Source organism: Chiloscyllium punctatum, chromosome 1 (genome assembly GCF_047496795.1).
Source record: "Chiloscyllium punctatum isolate Juve2018m chromosome 1, sChiPun1.3, whole genome shotgun sequence".
In the NCBI taxonomy this organism is placed as follows: Eukaryota; Metazoa; Chordata; class Chondrichthyes; order Orectolobiformes; family Hemiscylliidae; genus Chiloscyllium; species Chiloscyllium punctatum.
In genome coordinates, this window is record NC_092739.1 from 42,169,756 (window position 1) to 42,189,524 (window position 19,769).

Below are 19,769 nucleotides of genomic sequence, written 5' to 3' on the forward strand. Positions count from 1 at the left end.
ATGATTAAATTTCCAACAGCCTTTCACTTTCAGCAATTTGAGTGAATCTATATGGTCCCAAAGATACTAAGCTTGCTGAGACCAAAGAAATAAATTTGCATCCAGGTTGAAAATATTAACAAGTCTTGGATTTTTCTAATCTCTTTGTAGCTCACTACATTAAGCTACAAGTCTGAAAGTTATTTTTAATATGTAGTGACTGGACTGTTATTTTGCTGTGCTGTTGCAGAATCCTTTCCAATCATGCTTGTTTGCAGGCCGAACTGATCTTTCTGGTCAAAAAAGCGTTAAAGAATGCATTTATATAAAAGAAATCATGCACAAATTTTTCAGAAATTCAGGCATTTTTAAACGACTAATTAGTGCATGTGGGGTAACTTTTTTTTTCTTGAATTCATTTGCCTCTGCAGAAATATGTGTGAATCATAACTGGGCTCTTAGGGTTGCAGTTGTTTAACTACATTTCTTCTGTTTTTGTGCAGACCAATAAAGGGGATGAACTTTCCAGCCGCATTCAGAATATGCTGGGCAACTATGATGAGATGAAAGATCTGATAAGTAACAAGAGTCAGCAGGACTTCATTGGTATACCCAAGAGGGCAGTTCCTTTGGTTTCACAAGAAAAAGATAAGTGCTTGCTTGGTGCAAAACAGAGTAATAGTTCACTACAGCCTTCCTTTCACAATAGCAATCCACGATCAATGGGACCTCGCAGTGCAGCTTCTTCAACTGGTGTCTGCTCTTCTGATAAGAACACTACAGCGATAGAACAGAACAGCCAAAGCCTCAGTCAGAACACTAAGGGCTACAGCTTATTTCCAAACCGAAGCCAAAAAAAGGACAATTGCTACAGTGGCCAGGAAACTTGCAATAGCCGTCGAGTGAGGGATGACCAGCCAGCGGATACGGACGGTCACAGCAAAGTCCAGTTATCCCATTTGCAACACTTGCAACCACTGTTACCGTTGTCCTCACTTATGCAGCCCTTGTCTCCGATAACACCATTATCCCCCTTACATTCCAGCGGGTTTACCAATTCCAAATTGCAACAAAGTAAGAGTAGTCGCAGCAAGGACTGTCCTCCAACAAAATCTCCAAGTGAACAAGAAGTACACTCCGGTGATCCTGAGAACTTGTCTTCTGATCTGAGTGTTCCAGTCCCCAGCCAACATGCATCTCAAACTTTTCCACCATCTCTACCATCGAAACCAAACATGATACAGCAAAAGCCTACAGCATATGTGAGACCGATGGATGGGCAAGACCAAGCACCTAGTAAATCCCCAGAACTAAAGCCTCCTGCAGAGGATTACACTGAGGAACCATTTGGAAATATAGCTGCAATGAAAGCAAGTGCCAGAGCAAAGCTATCCAAACTTAAAATTCCTTCTCAGCCAGTCGAGGTGAGTGCACTGCCATTTCTCTTCTGATGTGTAGTTCTGCAGTGAACTTGGTAGTAGCCACAATTGCTGGCATAGGGAGGTGAAGTATTTTGCTCAGATTCGTGATCCAGTGACATAAGCAGGACTTGAAATTCAAACAGTGGGCCTGTATCAGAAATGAAAATGTTTAATTAAATTGTGTATTCCTCCTCTTTTATATTTTATTTTAAGACACACAGGCTGGAAATTAAAAGCAGCTTTAGGAAATGAACAATATGTTAACTAACTAGAATCATACATGTCAGACTATTGACTGGAAGTAATGAAAACACATTGAAATACTTCGGTATCAGATATCATGGTAATGGTTTCTGATTCTGACTTGTGGCTGACAACAGTTCGTTGATCTTAATAAGGTACACATTTACACAACGTTAGACTGATAGTCACATTTTCCTGATGTATTTCGTCTGGTGATTGTTCTTGAAAATCCAATCAAAGTGGTCCTCCTTTTACGATGTGAACTCCAATCTTTTGTCCTCCTTTGAAAAGTACTGTTCTGTGTTGGGGGAGAACTTGCATTTGTATAGCACTTCTTGTGTCTTAAGCAATACACAGTATTTTGGGGGAATGTACTACTATTCCTCCTTTGGTTGCTACATCCATCTAATATGTGCAAAACGAAGTTCCATAAGCAGTGAGATTAAGGAACAAGTTACCTATGTAGTGATACTGCTGAGCGGAATGAATGTTTTAAAAGAAAAAATTGCTTTAATATACCAACATTCACTCCTGCTAGATGTCTCGAGTGTGTGCATTCAAGATGTTTTGAAATGTATTTATTGTTGTAAAGTGGAAAGCAGTTTTCCTCAAGATCCACAAACAGCAGTATGGTAATGACCAGAGAATCTTGGTTGATCATGTTGACTGAAGGATAAATATTGACTGGACACTGGGGATAACCATTGCTTTTCTTCCAAGTAGTGCAATCGAACACTTTTTATTTACATTCACCTGATTAAGCAAAGTGGGTCTCAGTTTAACATCTTATCGAAAATATGGCATCTTGGTGCAGTATTCCCTTAGGACTGTGGGTCTTGATTTTGCATTCAGTCTTGGAGCAGGGCTCGAACACTCAGCCTTCTGACTTGGGTGAGATTGCTAACAACTGAACCATGGTTGACACACACAAAAGAATGTTTATGTCCTTCTGACAGGGCTTTGGTTTTAACATCTCGTTTAAAAGATGTTGGCCTGGATGTCAGACAAGACCCATTTTTACAAGTAGCGCTAAGGGATCTCTTGCAGTAGAGGCAGGAAATGGTCTGAACAGGCAGTGAAGAGTTAACTGCAAATCTGGGTCTGGAGCCAGTAAGTCAGGCTAGGTAAAGATGGCAGATTTTAGACCCTAAAGGACATTAGTGAACCAGACGAGGTTTTATGACAACTGACAATGGTTACGTGGTCACCATTGGTCTTGCTTTTATTTAAATTCCAGATTTTTCAAACTTCAAATATCACCATTAAAAGCCATGTCCACAGTCCATGAAACTGGTGATCTGGATTACTAGTCTCGTGACATTACTTTCATTCCGCTACCTTCCAAGCAAATTGCTGAGACAAGATAGAAGCAGTTGTGGCTTTACTGTGATCTTGGCTGTACTTGGCTGGGGAGCATTTGCAGACAATTAGTAGCAGTTTGGAAAAGTTTTCAGTTTTCCACATGTTTAAGTAATTGAGCCTTAATAATCATCAGAAAAATTACTTCAGTGGCTTTTGAGTTCGCATTTGAACAAAATAAAGTTTGTGTACCCTGTGGATGGGATAATTGTATGCTTTTTTTTGGGATATTTTTCAGAAATTAACATATACTGTCAAATGTCTTTGGGCAGCTATAAGCCAAAGATGATGAGCTCCCTGCTGGGTTTCCTTTTGAACTTTAATTTGTAATATTTCACAGAATCCTCAGACAATCAGGATGGCCATTCAATTTAACAGTATTACGGCTACTACCCTCACAAACTGAGGTATGCTGCACAATAAAAGATTAAAACTCTGTTCACATGGAAGCAGAATATCTTATTTGTTCTCTCAAACAACTATGCAGTCACTGTGAATTACCCAAACTTGAATTCGAAATCATGAAGCCTTGTAGGTGGAACCTTGTAAAGTTGATTTACTAGGTCCTGGGAATCACTTGTGGTGATCATGTTCTCATTGTGAGTGAAGGAGTACGATGTTAATGTCTGTGAAGTGTGGCCCATTATAAATCTGCCTAATACATTGGGGCGAATGGTGAAATTTGTTTTTAGAAAGTTTGGAAATGGTGGCTGCTGGAAGGTCTGATGCATGGAATGGTGAAACCTTAAAGCAAAATTATTGTTCAAGAATATAGTCTTATTGAAACGCTCCTTTGGAGTTGCTCTTTTTTTTTAAAAAAAATCAATGATTGTTCATTTTGAACCAGTAATGCTGTCTGAATCAAGTGTATTGATAAGATCTAGGTATTTTCAAACCCATCCCTACTTCCTTTGTTAGTTTGAAGCTTCTCTTTTTGACTCTTGATATCTGCACCCTGCCTAGTTATTTGTTGGTTACCGTGGTTGTTAATGATCCAGTCCTAAAAGCTCTGGGTTCTGTAAACCCAATGAGAGGCTTCCTTTGCGGTCTTTTGTTGATCATGAATTAATGTAGTATAAACTGTCGTTAAAATTTGTTGGACGCAAATATTAACCAGTCATTTTATGATGAAGTTGCAAAAGTAAGAACAAAATCATCCCAACCCCAACATTCCTTTTCTTTTTTAAAAAAAACAAAGAACCGCAGATGCTGGAAATCAGAAACACAAACTGAAATTGCTGGAAAAACTCTGTAGGTCTGACAACATCTGTGGAGAGAAAGCAGAGCAATACTTCAGTAAGGAAAAGCTGTATTTACCTTTTTGTTTAAAGTAGGGCAAGTATGATTTGACAGATTCGCTTTGTTAACATGCACTTCTGAAATACATTTGTTCCGTATAGTTTGAATTGCTCTTATGAATATATAATGATTCATTGGACTTGAGCCTTTGCCACAAAATTAATTCTTGAACATAGCTGACCAGGCCAACATTTATCACTCATTTCTGGTTGTTCTCCTTGTGTGTCCTTGTCTTCAGTTTTGGACATGGTTGACCACGCTATACATTTCCAGTTCCTTTCCACTGTTGTTCACCTAGGTGGATCTGCTCTCGTTTTTGTTTCTTTCTTGTCTATCTAATTATGGTCCCAATATAACTTGCAAAGCTTCTCTTTCTGCCCCACATCATTGCCCCTGCTGTGTCCCCCAAAAATCTCTCTATGGCAATTTTCAAATTTTAAAATCGATGTGCTGCTCCTCAATGCAGTGTTTAGTCTTATTGTAGACTGACAACAGAGAGTTCTATCTCACTACCTGTATTGTGGCTAAATTTAATCTGATTACTTAAGACAGCTAGTGGATTGGATAAAAATTTTCTCTAGTTATATATTGGGTGATTGAATTTATCTTTTTGTTTCACTACCACTACCACTACCCCGCCTCTTACCTTTTAAGCCAATTTTGTATTCATTTGACTAGGTCCCTTTGGATTCCATATGATCTACCTTGCTAACCAGTCTACCATGCAGAACTTTGTCGACTGCCTTGCTGAAGTCCATAACATCTACCACTCTGCCTTTAACAATCTTCTTGGTCATCTCTTCAAAAAACTCACTGTTCAAAAAAACACTCAATCAAGTTAGTGAGACACTATTTCCCACACACAAAGCCATGTTGATTATCTCTAAGGAATCCCTAATTTCTACAATTTTTTTTTAACCAATATTTTGATCATCTTTGCAGTCACTTTGTTTAAAACCCTTGGATGCAGGCTATCAAGTCCTGGTGATTTATCTGCCTTCCAAATACTTTGTCCCTTGTGATAGAGACTGTTCCAAGACTTTTGCTCCCGTTAATGCCTTGCTTTTCTGATGTCTAGGATGTTTATGGTATCCTTCACTAAGAAGGCTGAGGCAAAATATTATTTAAATTATCTGCCTTTTCCCGGTTTGTCATTATTGGTTCTCTAGTTACATCCTCCAAGGGTCTCTCGTTCACTTTTAACTACTCTTTTATATGCCCATTGGAGCTTTTGCTTTCTATTTAGTTCTCGCTATTTCTTTTATCTTTTTTTAAGCTCTTTTTATTGCTTTTTGTTATCCACTAATAAAACCTAAAAAATAATATGGATCCTTTGGTCTACCACTATTTTTGCTGCTTTTTATGCTTTAGTTTCTGATACTCTTCTTGACTGCCTTTGTTAATCACAGGTAGTCATCCTTCTCATCAAATCCTTCTTTTTAACCAGAATAATTTTTTTTGCTGAGTATTATAAAGTATCTGCTTGAATGTCTGCCACTGCTCATCCACTGATGTTCCACTTTTTCTATATTCCCAGCCTACGGTAAAGAACACTTCCTTCAGACCCCTCTCTTTAATTGCTGTTATTTGAGCCCTAAGTTGCGTTCTCATATTTTTTCATTTATTTCTGTTTGCCATCAACACATCTTTCGTATTACAAACTCGACATATATTTAGATATAGACCCTTAAACTTTGACTTTTGGCCATTATTACTTCCTCTGGTTCTCCTTTCTACTACGCTCTTCTGCTTCTATATTTTGCTCTCCTGTTTTGTTTTCATTTTAAAAAAAAACGTTCTCTTCAGTTAAAGTCCCCCCACCACCCCAAACTAATTAGCTTAAATCCCTAACTACAGCCCTAATTATACAATTTGCCAGGACACTGGTCCCAGCATGGTTCAAATAAAAGCCCATCTCAGTTGAACAGCTCTCCTTCCCAAGTACTGCTGCCAGTACCCCAAGAATCCAATGCCATTTCTCCCACATCAAACTTTTGAGTCTCACGTTTACCCCTGTAATCTTACTTACTCATTGCCAATTTGCAAGTTACTCTGATAGTAATCCTGAGATTATAGCCCTTGTGGTTCTGCTTTTCTAAATTGACCTAAGATGCTCATAATGTCTCATAATACCTTTTTCCTAGTCCTGTCTATGTCATTGGAACCTATGTGGACCACAACAGTTGGATCATTGCTCTCCCACCCAGAAGAGCTGTCCTTAACCTTGGCAGCTACACTTGGGAATTAAACTCACAAGAAACAGGGTACAAACAGTTGATTCTCAAAAGAATGATGATAAACTGTGGTTTTTAAATGGTGATCTCTTAGCTGTATGCTCATTTGTTAATTCATAACCAGCTTTTTAAATTGATGGGGAGGGGAGTGGTGGGGGAAGCAATGAACAAGCTGTGTCCTGCATAATTTTTCACAAGCTCATGACCTCCAAAAACACATTTCAAACATTTTTCCAATAGTTTTATTGTAAACACTCTCAGCCAAGATAATTAAACCCGGAGAAGAATAACCGTGTAGCTAATGTCAAGCCATAAGATCCAAATACCTCCAGTTTTGATTCCTGTTATGCTAGATGAGATTGTCAGAATTGTTGAAACTATTTGGGAAGGAAAGATCAATCAAGGTTTTTACTCCTGACTTTGTTTTATGTGGTGTGATGCCAGCCAGTATCAGCTTGTAGTTGGGTTGGTATGCTGCCACTATCCCCTAACTTTAATTGGGCCTAAGCACTAAGGTTTGACAGCAGCAGAGGAAAAACACTGGTGAATCTTAGAGACTCTTGTCTTTAACAAATTGTAGTTTATTGCATTATAGCAATGAGGTACATACTATATAAAGGTGTTCGACATCTTTGCAATGACCTAGAAAGCTTTGTCTTCAAGATACTAAGATTTTAAAATATATTTTACTTAAGAAAAAATAGATTTTTAAATATTACAACAAATACAAAACAATGCAATTCAAAACAGTACAAAACTAAACCCAAATAATAAAATAAATTCCCCAGCCCACCCTCCTGTACGAATGTATAAACATATATAGAGAAGTATAAAATTTTTAAAAAACCTAAACTAGCTATTTAACTAACTAAATAAATACCTAACAACAAATAAATAGTAATAACTCAGCCCAGCCAAACAAAACACTCGTACATTCACAGTTCCTCCTCCCTAGATATTGGACTCATGAAACACAATCGTTACGGCTATATAAAAGCCCTTGTTAGTGTGGCAGATAATTCTGTGTCCAGGTATTTCAAAAAGGGTTGCCATGTCTTGTAAAAATTCTCAGTTTTGTGGTGTATCATATTTGTGAGAAGATCCAGGGCAATATGCTCCATAACAATCTTCTGCCAACCTGACAGGCCTGGGGGGTTTTCTGATATCCAACCTAGCAAGATATTCTTCCTTGCACAGAATGTAAGAATATTGAAAAGTTGTGCCGTATGCGAGTCTGCAGGAAATACAATGCGTAGGCCCAAAAGGAGTGAAATAGGGTCCTTCTCCACCCCACACCTAAATTCCTCTCCATTGCACCCACCACATCGCTCCAATATGTTTGAAGCCTGTCACAAGACCAAAGACAATGGGTAAGAGTACCCATGCAGACCTTGCACTTGGGGCATGCTGAAGATACCCCTGGTTTACATTTTGACAAACGGTCTGGGGCTAAGTGGACCCTGTGGAGAATCTTCAACTGTAAAGTATGGGTCCTATTGCAAATTGATATCTTCCTTGCATTCTCCCAAATATCCTCCCGTGCCTCTGAAGAGATTTCAACACCCAGCTCTCTTTCCCACATCTTGCAGAGTTAATCAGACTCATCTGAGGTGGCACCCCCCAATTGGTGATATACAGTACTGACAGAGTGTGTACTCTTAGCCCTTAGTACCCCTCTTTCTATGTCAGATTTGTAGGGATCAGTCAAAAACGTGGTCCTTTTTTTTGAATAAAATCCCTAACTTGAAAAAAACGAAAGAGGTCTCTATTAGGTAACTCGTACTTCCGTACTGACTGATCAAAGGACATCATTACATCCCCCTCAAATAAATCACCCATGCAAGATATACCTCCAGCTGCCCAACGTTTAAATCCTGAATCTATCATACCTGGTTGAAAACTCGGCATACCCACTAAAGGTGTAAACAAAGATGTTTTGCCAATATTACCTTCCCTCTGCCGAATTGCCGTCCATGCTTTAACATTATTGATGACTATTGGGTTATGGCAATATTCCCTAACTGTCCTCACCTTGTCCAAAAACAGCAAACTGGTAAGGGGGCACCTTGCCTGGGAGACTTCGATATCTAGCCATATTGAAAGAGGGTCCCCACAAACCCAATCACTTACATAGGTCAAGAGCGAGCTTAAATGGTCATTTTTAATGTCCAGATGGTCTACTCCCCCGAGTCTGTGAGGCAACTGCAGTTTGGTTAATTTAATGAGGGGCCGTTTATAGTGCCAGATAAAGGAGCTGAACCAACCGTTCAGTCTCCTGAGTGTTTGTTTATTGAAAATCAGGGGGAGCATCCGTATAGGGTATAGCAAACGAGGGAGAATATTCATCTTAAGTGCTATCCTTCCCAACCATGAGACTGGAAGTGCCTCCCATCTTTGGAGCTCTTGTTTAATCTTTTCAAATAATTGAGTAAAATTGGCTTTAAACAGCCAATCCAGAACTGGAGTAATGAATATGCCCAAATACACACAACCCCCCTGTGACTACCTAAATGGGAATCTATAGTCACTCTCAAGAGCCAACTCTTTTTCGTAAGACCACCCATAGGCATAGCCTCTGATTTAGCAAAATTAATCTTATACCCTGAAAAAGCACCAAACGCGTGAATGCATTGTATCAGGCAAGGCACTGAGACTGCTGGATTTGTCAAGAAAATTAGAACATCATCTGCATACAGCAAGATCTTATGTAGTTTTGACCCCACTTCTGGAGCTGATCTATTGAGATCCCCACGAATGGCCTCTGCCAATGGTTCAATCACAACGTAAAAAGTAATGGTGAAAGGGGACAGCCCTGCTGGCTGCCCCTAGAAATATTAAAATTGCCTGATCGTACCCCATTGGTAAGGACCACAGCGAGAGGTACACTATAGAGAACCTTTACCCACCTTATGAAAACTTCGCCCAGACCAAACCGGTCTAGAGTATAGAAAAGGTACGGCCGCTCAACTCGGTCAAATGCCTTCTCTGCATCTAAAGAAATCACCAATCCCTGTATTGACTGCTGTTGGCATGCTTGAATTATGTTAAGCAGCCTCCTAACATTATTGGAGGATCTGCGGCCCTTTATGAAGCCCATCTGATCTTTAATAATAGAGGGTAACACAGTCTCCAGCCTTAACGCAAGAGCCTTAGAGAGGATCTTAAAGTCCACATTTAAGAGCGAGATGGGCCTGTATAAAGCACAGTCTTCCGGATCCTTCCCTTTTTTAAGGATAAGTGAAATATTGGCCTCTCTGAGATGGTGGGAGACAAACATGACTGTATGAATCACTAAACACATTCAGCATCGGGCCTGACAGTATACTTATAAATTCCTTATAGAATTCACTGGGACGTCCATCAGGACCAGGCACCTTTCCACTCTGAAGTTGCCTCACAGCTTCCTGCACTTCTTGCTCTGATAATAGGGCATTGAGAAAGGACTGTTGTTCGGGAGTCACACTCGGGAGCTTCAGATCTCTTAAAAAAAGATTCCATTTTGGCCTGCCCCTCCCCACGATTCTCTGACTGATATAATTTAGAGTAGAATCTCTGGAACGCCACATTAATCTTTTTAGAATCACATGTTAGGTTCCCAGTCCCCTCCCTAATCGCTGTAATGGTTTGTGGGGCACTTCCCTTTCTGGCAAGGTATGCTAAGTATTTGCCTGGCTTGTCACCATGCTCGTACAACCTTTGCTTTGCTAAAATCAGGTCCTTCTTTGCCATCTGCGTGAGCACGGAATTTAGTGTAGAATTTAGTGGTAGTGCTGTAATCCTCTGTAATTTGACCAACGAGGGCCTGTCAAAATAGGCCTTCTCGGCTGCCTTTGACCATGTTTGAAGGAGATGTTGCTGCTCACCCTTCTGCTGCTTCCTACTTGTGGAATATGAAATAACTAACCCTCTGGCATAAGCTTTGGCAGTTTCCCAGAGAACAGATGAGCTAACAACTGAGCCTATCTTGATGTCTAGGAATGCCCGAAATTCCCGAGAGAAATACTCCACAAACTTGCTGTCCACGAGAATAAAGGGGTCCATTCACCAGTACCTTGAATCCACTGTAACATCCTTAATTTTAACCATAAGGTACACTGGAGCATGATCAGACATGGCAATATTACCAATCGTACAGGATGCCACCAGATCCAGGGTTACCGCAGGGGTCAGAAAAAAATCAATCCTCGTGTGACATCTGTGCAGATTGGAGAAAAATATGAAATCCCTACCTGTAGGGTGGAGACACCTCCAGACGTCCACCAATCCTAATTCCCCACACAAACCCAATAACTGTTTAGTTTGTGCAGAGGGTATCGAGGGATCAGTTTAGAAAAAGCATCTACCAAGAATTTAAGAGGATGAGCTGGGGGACAATAAACATTTTAAAATGCCATATTCTTCCCCATTTATCAAGGCTTTAACAATTATAAATCTCCCATACGTGTCTTTAACACATTCCAACAATTTAAATGAGAGATTTTTCCTTACCAATATTGCCACTCCCCTACTTCTGGTATTAAATGATGAAAAATAAACTCGGTCAAAGCCATTCTACTGTAATTTCAGATGCTCCTTGTCATCCAAATGTGTCTCCTGTAACAAAGCAATATCTACCTTCTCCTTTCTAAGACTCTAGTACCTTCTTCCTCTTAATTGGTGAGTGATTTCCCTTGATATTCCAGGTGCACCATTTAATCAAATCATTAGCCATAATCTTCTGCAGTTACATTTAAATTCCAGAGAGGAGGAACCCGAACCACAAATTGCTGAGCCTTAGTGTCGCATGGTCCACAAACTACATAAACAAAAACCACTACATTTAGCAAACATACAAAATTATCAAAAATAAAAAACAACAAAAACCAGAAAACAAACCAACATATAAAGTGCCAATAACGCTGAGTAGGGGAACTTACCCCCTGCCTGGAGGGGGCAACTACCCATCCCGAACTGCCCATAAATAGGCATCTAACCATCTCAACTACCTTCACTTCTCCCAGCTAGAGCCGCATCGCAAGCACAAGCTTAAAAAGAATAAATACCCCATAGAATATCAATATGAATAAAAAACATTTTTTATTTTTAAAAAAAGGGAATAAATACCCCAGCCATCCTTTGGTATGTCCTAACTTAGAAATTTAAAATGTACATCTTAACCACCGCCAGACATAGTTTGAACCAAATTATTATCAATAGAGGAAAAAAAAGGGGGAAAACAAAGCTCCAACCGGATTTCCTCCATTTCTTTTACAGAATGATAAACGCATACCCAAGCAACAATATTTATACATACTACAATTGTTTAAATTAGGTTAGTTTGTCCACAAAGTCTCTTGCCTTCTTCGATGTGTCAAAGAGATGCATGGATCCATCTAAAGTGATCCGAAGCACTGCCGGATATCTCTGAGTACTGAATCTCGAGCTCCTTCAATCTTCTCTTGACACCATCATGCGACTTTCATTTCTGGATCACCGCCGCTGAAAAGTCCTGAAAAAAACACTATCTTAGACCCCTCGTAAATTAGGGCCTTTGGATCCTTCCCCTGGAGTCTGGAAGCCTCCATGACACACTCCTTATCCCAGTAATAATGGACCCGCACCAGGAAAGGAAGAGGGCATTGACCCAGACCCGACCTTCGTGCTGTGACCAGGTGAGCCCTCTCTATCTTCAATCCTCTCATGCCAGTCTCCAAGTCAAGGAATTTCGGAAGCCAATCTTCAAATTCCGCAGGCCGCTCACCTTCCTTACCCTCAGGCAGACCGATGATCCAAATGTTTTTTCTCCTGCCCCTGTTTTCAAGATCATCCACTTGGTCACGCAAATTATGAACCTGCATCTTCAGGGCTTGGATCTCTTCCTTGAATGAACTGGCATCAGCTTCCACCACTGTGACCCTGTGCTCCACCTCATCCATCCTCTTCTCCAGGTCTCCCAGCTGCTGCTCATACTTCTGCAGCATGAGAGAGACTGGAGCCAGTTTATCTTCAATCTGTTTCCCCAACATCTCGCGAGATTTCGAGAGCCGGTTAACCAGGTCCTGGAGAGTAATCTGCTCTCAGGCTGCTGCAGGCCTGGCCTCAGATGCTCCTCCTCCCTTTTTAGGCATTACAGCTGAAAATACAGGTAAGTCAATTTTTAAATGTTTCTTGGGGCTCCACAATCTTTCCAATGCCCCAAGAAATCCTGATGACCAGCGTTGGGTGGGTTAAAGGACCGTCCTGCTCCTGTTGCGATGCGAAGCTCTGCAGTGTGATCTTCTCAGATCGCCGCCATCTTAGATCCCCCAAGATACTACGTTTTTTAGCCCTCCTATGTTTCTCCACCCAACTGCTAATGACATCTTAAGAATTGGTGCTGATTTTAGTTTGTGACATTAACCTTTTCAGAATTATTAACCTTTTATTATACTTTCTTGCTAACCCTTCCAGTCTGACTGGAAAATATGGTGTAATGATCCTCCATAGAGACTTGGAGGGAGGGAATAAAATCAGTTCAAAATCATCTCACTTTATGCAGATATGCATAGAATTTTGTTTTTTTAAAAAATGCAGATGCTACAGATTTCAAAACGTTGTGGTGGTAAACCAATTACATTTCAGCAGAGCTGCAGAACTGGTTCCTGACTGTCCCCCTATGAGTGGATTTTACAAAAACTGAACTATATTCGCCAGGGCAAGTACAAAGTTTGGAGTGTAAAGTTTTGGTCTAATCTGAAAGCACAAGTGGAGAGGAGTCTGTGACACTCGATCTGATCCATATCCCATCTGATCATTCAGTGCTAACACTTTGTCCCAACTCATGGTAATGTTGGGCAAATCCAGTCTTGGAAGGAAACCTGATTTGATAGATCATAAGCTTTGTTTTTGTGACTCTTTTACTGTTGTTAGTCATGCGGCATATTCATGTATGTATCAATGTATTTTTAAAAGGGAAAGGTTTTTGTAGAAAAGGAATAAACACACTCACTACGGCAGCTTACAATAGTTATTTGAAATTGTCCCTTTACAGATACCAGAAATAAAGATTCAACCCCTTTTTTCGCCCTCAACAATCTTACAGATACACTTACTTCAGTGAACCGTCACTTTGTCTCCACTTTAAAAGTTTTTTCGTTCAGGTGGCATGACTGTAATTGGTTTCTTCTTACCAACTCGTAAATGTTTCCAGAGTTTTCTTCTAAGCCATTCAGGACTTTTTACCCAGCTCTGACTTTGACAATAAGGGGTAGGGTCATTTCACTCTGAAAATGTCTTCAGTCAGGATGGTGAATCTTTGGAGTTCCCTACCTCAATGTTCCAAAGAGAAATTGATTGGTCTCCAGAAACCTAAGACATTTTGGGGGATGTGGAGATAATGCAGGGAAAATGGCACTGGGGAGCTGATCATCCAGGATCTAGAATTGTGGAGAAAGCTTGACGGACTTAATAACCCACTTATGTTATCAATTCACTGAACTGAATACCTCCAGCTCACTCGAAGGCTCCCTGCCTTCCTGAGAAATGCATGCATCAATAAACCTTTTGACAACCCGTGATTAATTTCAGGCCTTGAAAATGAATTTAAAATTGTCTGTCTCTCATGCACAATGTAGAATTACAAAGCAAACTCGAAGACATACGTCACTCGCCAATTTTCGAGCCCAAGTTTCCAAATAATAATGAATCTTCACAGCATGATCAGTGACTTTATCCTAAAATTCTGAAATCTTTTTGAAGATTATCAACTTGTCAGCAAAATTCCATGTGGCCACTGTCAAATTTGACACAGACACTGAAAAGAAATTGTCCTGATTGTTGTAACTGGTTCTAAATTTAGGTTGCCAGTTGAGAATAATGTGCTCTAAACTCCGCAGTACGGTAAGTTCATAGTTTTTTTTTCTTTTTTGTTTTACTATCCTGATTGCCCTTGGCTTGACATTCTGGTTTCATCACATCTGTGGTTTTAAATGCTTTATGTCCCCAGAATTTCCTCATACCATTTCCTGTCAAAGATTGTAAGGTTAACCTCCCAAAATAACATGCTAACTTTCATTCCCTTTATTCTGCCACTGATTGTTTGTTCAGTAAGTAATATTTTGCACTTGGTATTACTTGTTGGTGTTTATCTACCTAACTAACAGATGTAGACTCTTCTTCAGGTGTTTAATTATATCTTCTATCCTTGGAGTTCTTATATTATCGATGTCTGTAGATTTTATCCAGCCTTATTTTCTGTATCTACATAACTTTTTATAGAAATTTTAAAAAAGTTGCTATTCTGACTCTTGGAAATTGTTCAGCAATGCTCTAATTAGCTATTCGTAAGTTGTCTGTGTTTTTTTCCAAATTCTTCTGTCTTGAATTCTTCCCTGGATATGGCTGCATTTTCGGTTGGTTAGTACAGAACTTTAATAAATTATAAATGAATGATTTTATGAGGAATCCAATAATTATTGTACTCTTCACATCTTTAAACGGAGGCAAAATTGAATAGTGTCCTTTGCTCCTAAACCCAAATCATCTGTTTTCACTTGATGCATTTCCAACCTGCCCCTTAGTGCAGACACTTACTTCAGAGGAATAAAAACTGTACTAAGGTTAATGGGTCTGTAGATACTTGTACTTTTATTTGTTCTGTTTTAAATAATGGTACAGTCAGTTCTGCTATAATGCGGTTGTTCTGTTCTCGTGCAATCCAGTCTTATAAGAAAATCACATTATAGCAGCACCCATTAAATTAATGGGACCAGAATCTCATTATAACCAATAAAACCTTTAAAAGTTAGCGTTAAAGGAGATGTTCCCAATTTGTCTATTGTGTTCTAGCGAATTCACGATAACGAAACATATGTTATAGAAGAACGACCTGTACTACATTTTACTGGCTTTTTGATTTTGTGGTATCTCTAGTACACAATGAATCTCAATTATTACTATTAGCTATGCTTGGCAGACTCACTCCTAGTCTCTTTCAATAGTCTAAGATGTACATTGACCCAGAGAAAATGTATGTCACACTTCAATCCTAACTTATCTACTGTATCCTCCTCTCTAATTTCCAAAGATTTCATTGTATTTGTCCCAATCGGTTAATCAAATACTGAACTGGTACTTTCCCATCTGTTACACACCACTTATTGAACATAATTGTTGAGTCTTTTCAGTTTTATTCATCTTCAGTTATTCCAGTAACTTTTTAAAAAAATCTAACTTCCTCCCTATGCACACTTAAGTTTTATTTATCTCACTTGATTATTTGTATTTTGCGCCATGTAATGAAAACAATTTCGAAATATTGTTGTACTCTTTGCAAACTTTTTGTCCATCCCATTTTCCCAGTAGACTCTGTAGTGTGCCTTTTAGTCTAAAATATCCATTCTAGTTTAATTCTCTGTTCATTTTGGAGCCTTTTATTTGCTTAATCGTTTGCTTCTTAGCATGTACATGTGTATATATGCAGATTTACCAAATAGTTTTTAAAGTTTTAAATGTTGACTTACCTGATTTTGTCTGACAGCAGGCCATTGTTTGTTTCTAGCTCTACTGAATTTTACTTCATTGAAACTTTAATTTTTCTGTTGGTAGAAATTGTCAAGAGAATCTCAAAGTTGATCACGTTATAGCTTCTAAAAGATTTATTCATTCTAAATTGTAGATGCTGTCCTGATAGCGAGCAAGAACCAAGCCAAAATGTGCATTTCCCCTCCTAAATCCTTGATAAGTGAAGGGATAAAACTACTTTCAAACAATCTGTTGTAGTTTAGATTCTGTTGATTAAAATTTTGGATTGATTGAAGGCACTCATTATGAAAACAGTAACTCATCTAATCTCATCATTCAGACTGTCCTTTTCTGTTCCTTTTTTTTTATTTATCCTCGGGGTATGTGACTTTGACCCCTTTCATTTTGTTCTGTCAAGACTATGTACTTTTTCCCTTCCTTTTGAAACAGAACAGTTGACGTTTTCTTACATGAGATAATCCACTGTCTAAACCCGCATATCCCAAGGCTGTTGCCATTTCCAGTTTTTGTATTTAATTGACATTGACTTTGGCTGCATTTGATGCTAGTCGTGCAGCACTCTGCTTTTGCTGCCATTTTATAAATCTGCAGATGCTGACAAGAATGATCTGTCTAACTGACCCTTCTGTGACTCGGTGAGCAACTGCTATCAAAGGAGATTATTTTTGGACTCGGTGATACGAATTATTATGAGATGAGCAGGAGGCCTTTTTGTATAAATCTTTGTCACTGGAATTTAGAAAATTCTACTGCATTTCTGACTATAATTTTGTGGAAACATTTAGATATGCATATTTAATCCTGAAACTCTTCAAGCTACTTTCAAGCCACCAATGTAAATAGATCTTTTGTTGTAGATGTAGAGAAACAATGAGTGAACTGTGTAGACTTGCCACAGTTCTACTTATGTCAATTATAATTTGACCTTGTAAAACACATGCCTTTAAAATAACCTTAAGCGAGATGTAGCTTTACCTCACTATTTTTGGTCATAGTTGAGGCCACTGAATAGCTTCCAGCTCTCCATGGATTTGCAGTGTCAGCTACTTTTTGGAGGAATGTGCTAGAATTATTTCAGTACTTTCTGGAAGGAATCAACTTTGTATGTCTTCAGATGCACACTTCCTTCCTTCCCTCCCTCCATCACCGTACCAAACCCCACTTTTTGGTGATTATTGGGGCAAGTGTTAGATTTTACAGGCTCAGACTAATGAAATGCATCATGAATACTTCCTTAAAAGCTTGGAGGGAACTTGAACTCGGATTTTCCGGCTCAAAGATTGGGACGCTATCCCTATGGCATGAGACCACCTCTACAAGGAGCAAACATATGCATCCAAAACAAGCCCCTTTTTTATTTTACAGATTAATGAACTCACCAAGTCTCCAAAGTTATGGCTATCCTGAAATTTTGCAAATACTAACGACTGCTACATTGTGTTGTATCGCCCACTTACATTGATTGGATTTTTCTATGTTTGCAGTTACTGAGATTGAACTGCATTCATCTAAACTGGGAACCAATTGCAAAGAGTATGGAGTGAAATAAGCTTGCTTTTGACTGAAAATAGTTTTATCTGTAGGGGTGAAGTTTGGTTAAGTATGCTAATGATCTAACAAACCTTCTAAAGATTGTTATAGTGAACAAGCGATCAGTTTTATCTGTTGCCAGACACTCATTTGAAAAACCATGCCCTTTGAGCTGCATGCATTTTCTGATTTTTGTTTTAAAAATACGCTCCAGAGGCTGTGACCACACAAGCAGGGAGGGACCTTTTATTGTAAAGGAAGAACTTCAGGTTGGCCAAAGTGTTTCACAACTAATGAATAACTCTTGAAGCTAGTCATGGTTGTAATGTAGGAAACACAATAGCCAATTTGTGCACAGATACACAATGGTATTTGTATTTCTGGACATGAATTTCTTTTCATCAACTATTTTAACTGCTTTTTATGATTTCCTCCGGACATCTGCTGACGTGCCCATTATTGGTGAATATTTGTGTTGAAATTAACAAAAGGGAACAGCTTTCCAGGAGCATACAAGCCTCTGCTTTGAAGTGGTGCTCCAGTGTGAGGGAACACATTAATGAAGCGCTGCCTCTAGCTGCTCTTTGCCTTTGTCTTGCTCTTCACCACACAAATAGTTCATCTATTTTTCCAGAGTTTGCATCATTTCTGCTCAGACAAGTTTAGACAAACTACAGTGTATTCAGCCATCCGATACACACCCAGGTAACAACGCTTTTTGCTAAAATGTCCTAAATAGTCTGCTTTGAGCACAGCTGCCAATTACCGTCACTGCTACCGGGTAATAGAGCAGACATTTGGACTGCTGTAAGCCAGTTGATCTTAACTTTGTTTTGGTTATGAATCTGTGCAAACAATATTGTCAGAGTTTTGCAGGATTTATATTTTATATAAATCAAGACTTGTGTGTTTTCATTTCCAACGCCCCTCCCCCAAGTCCCTCCTCCCTACCTTTTATCTTGGCCTGCTGGGCACACTTTCCTCATTCCTGAAGAAGGGCTCATGCCCAAACGTCAATTCTCCTGCTCCTAGGATGCTGCCTGACCTGCTGCGCTTTTCCAGCAACACATTTTCAGCTATTTTCACGACCTGCAGTGTTAAAGCACCAGATAGTTATACAAACAATATAGTTTGTGCTATAATAAGGACTTCTAGAGCAGTGCTGCTTTAAGCTGTGGCTTTGAAATTTACTTTATATATTCTAGGATTTTCCCTCGCGTTGTTAAACCACTATTTCCTGCAATATAGTTTTCTTATTGTGAGTGTGAAGCATCGGGATGTCTGTGTACACTTGTTGGGCCAAATGGCTTGTTTCCACACTGTAGGGATTCTGTGATTCTATACTTAGTTGTCACCATCATGACCAATTTAAGTCTCTTTTGTGCTCTTTTCCAGCTGTGTACTTGTGCATCGGTTTTGTTAACTTCTCACCCTCTAAAATACATGCTTTATCATTGTAAAAAATTGAGCAGAGAGGTAAAGATTTTTAAAATGAATCTCTTGAAAGATACAGCTTCACATCACAGCCACTACAACGTTACACCTTTTTGGTAAAGGTAAGCTGGCAGTGTGCCATCAACACCTGCAACTTACAGCAATTTGACATGATGGAATGTTCTCAGGTGCTTCATGGCAGCGTTATAAAAGTGGGACGCCAGGCAACGAAGGAATTATCAGGTTCGATGACCAAAAGCTTGGCCAAAGGGATAGATTTTAAGGAGTGGCTCAAAAGAGAAAAGTGAAAGAAAAAGCGGAGATTTAGAGAGAATGCTGAATTTTGTGGCTTAAACAGCTGAAACGTCAGCCAGCAATGGTGAAGCAATAATGCCCAAGGCCAGAGTTATAAAGGAGTGCAGATCTATTGGAGGGCTGAGCTGGATGAAATTACAAAAGCATGAGGGGCAAGACTTGGTGGGGTATGAAAATGAGGGTGAGATTTTAAAGTCAAGACGTTGCTCGACTGGGAATGACATGACACTGCGTGGTGCCTCACAGCACCAGGATCCTGGGTTTAATTCCAGCCTCTAGTGACTGCAAACTCCATACACATTCTTCCCGTGTCTGCGTGGGTTTCCTCTGGATGCTCCCGTTTCCCCCCTCAGCCCAAAGATGTGCAGATTAGGTGGATTGGCCATGCTAAGTTGCCCATAGTGTTCAAAGGTGTGTAGGTTGGGCGCATTAGTCAGGGGGAACGTAAAGTAAT

The 19,769-nt window shown here is 39.5% G+C and overlaps 1 protein-coding gene across 5 annotated transcripts in view; it reads left to right on the forward strand.

Annotated features, from left to right (window-relative positions):
* LOC140453678 (AF4/FMR2 family member 1-like) overlaps positions 1-19,769 on the forward strand; it is a 164,260-nt gene that overhangs the window by 57,345 nt on the left and 87,146 nt on the right. For all 5 annotated transcript variants that reach the window (XM_072548713.1, XM_072548695.1, XM_072548829.1 and 2 more), the window contains one exon: positions 483-1,403. In XM_072548713.1, coding sequence (XP_072404814.1) covers positions 522-1,403 — 882 coding nt within the window. In that variant the 5' untranslated portion in view covers positions 483-521. The remainder of the gene's footprint in view (positions 1-482; positions 1,404-19,769) is intronic.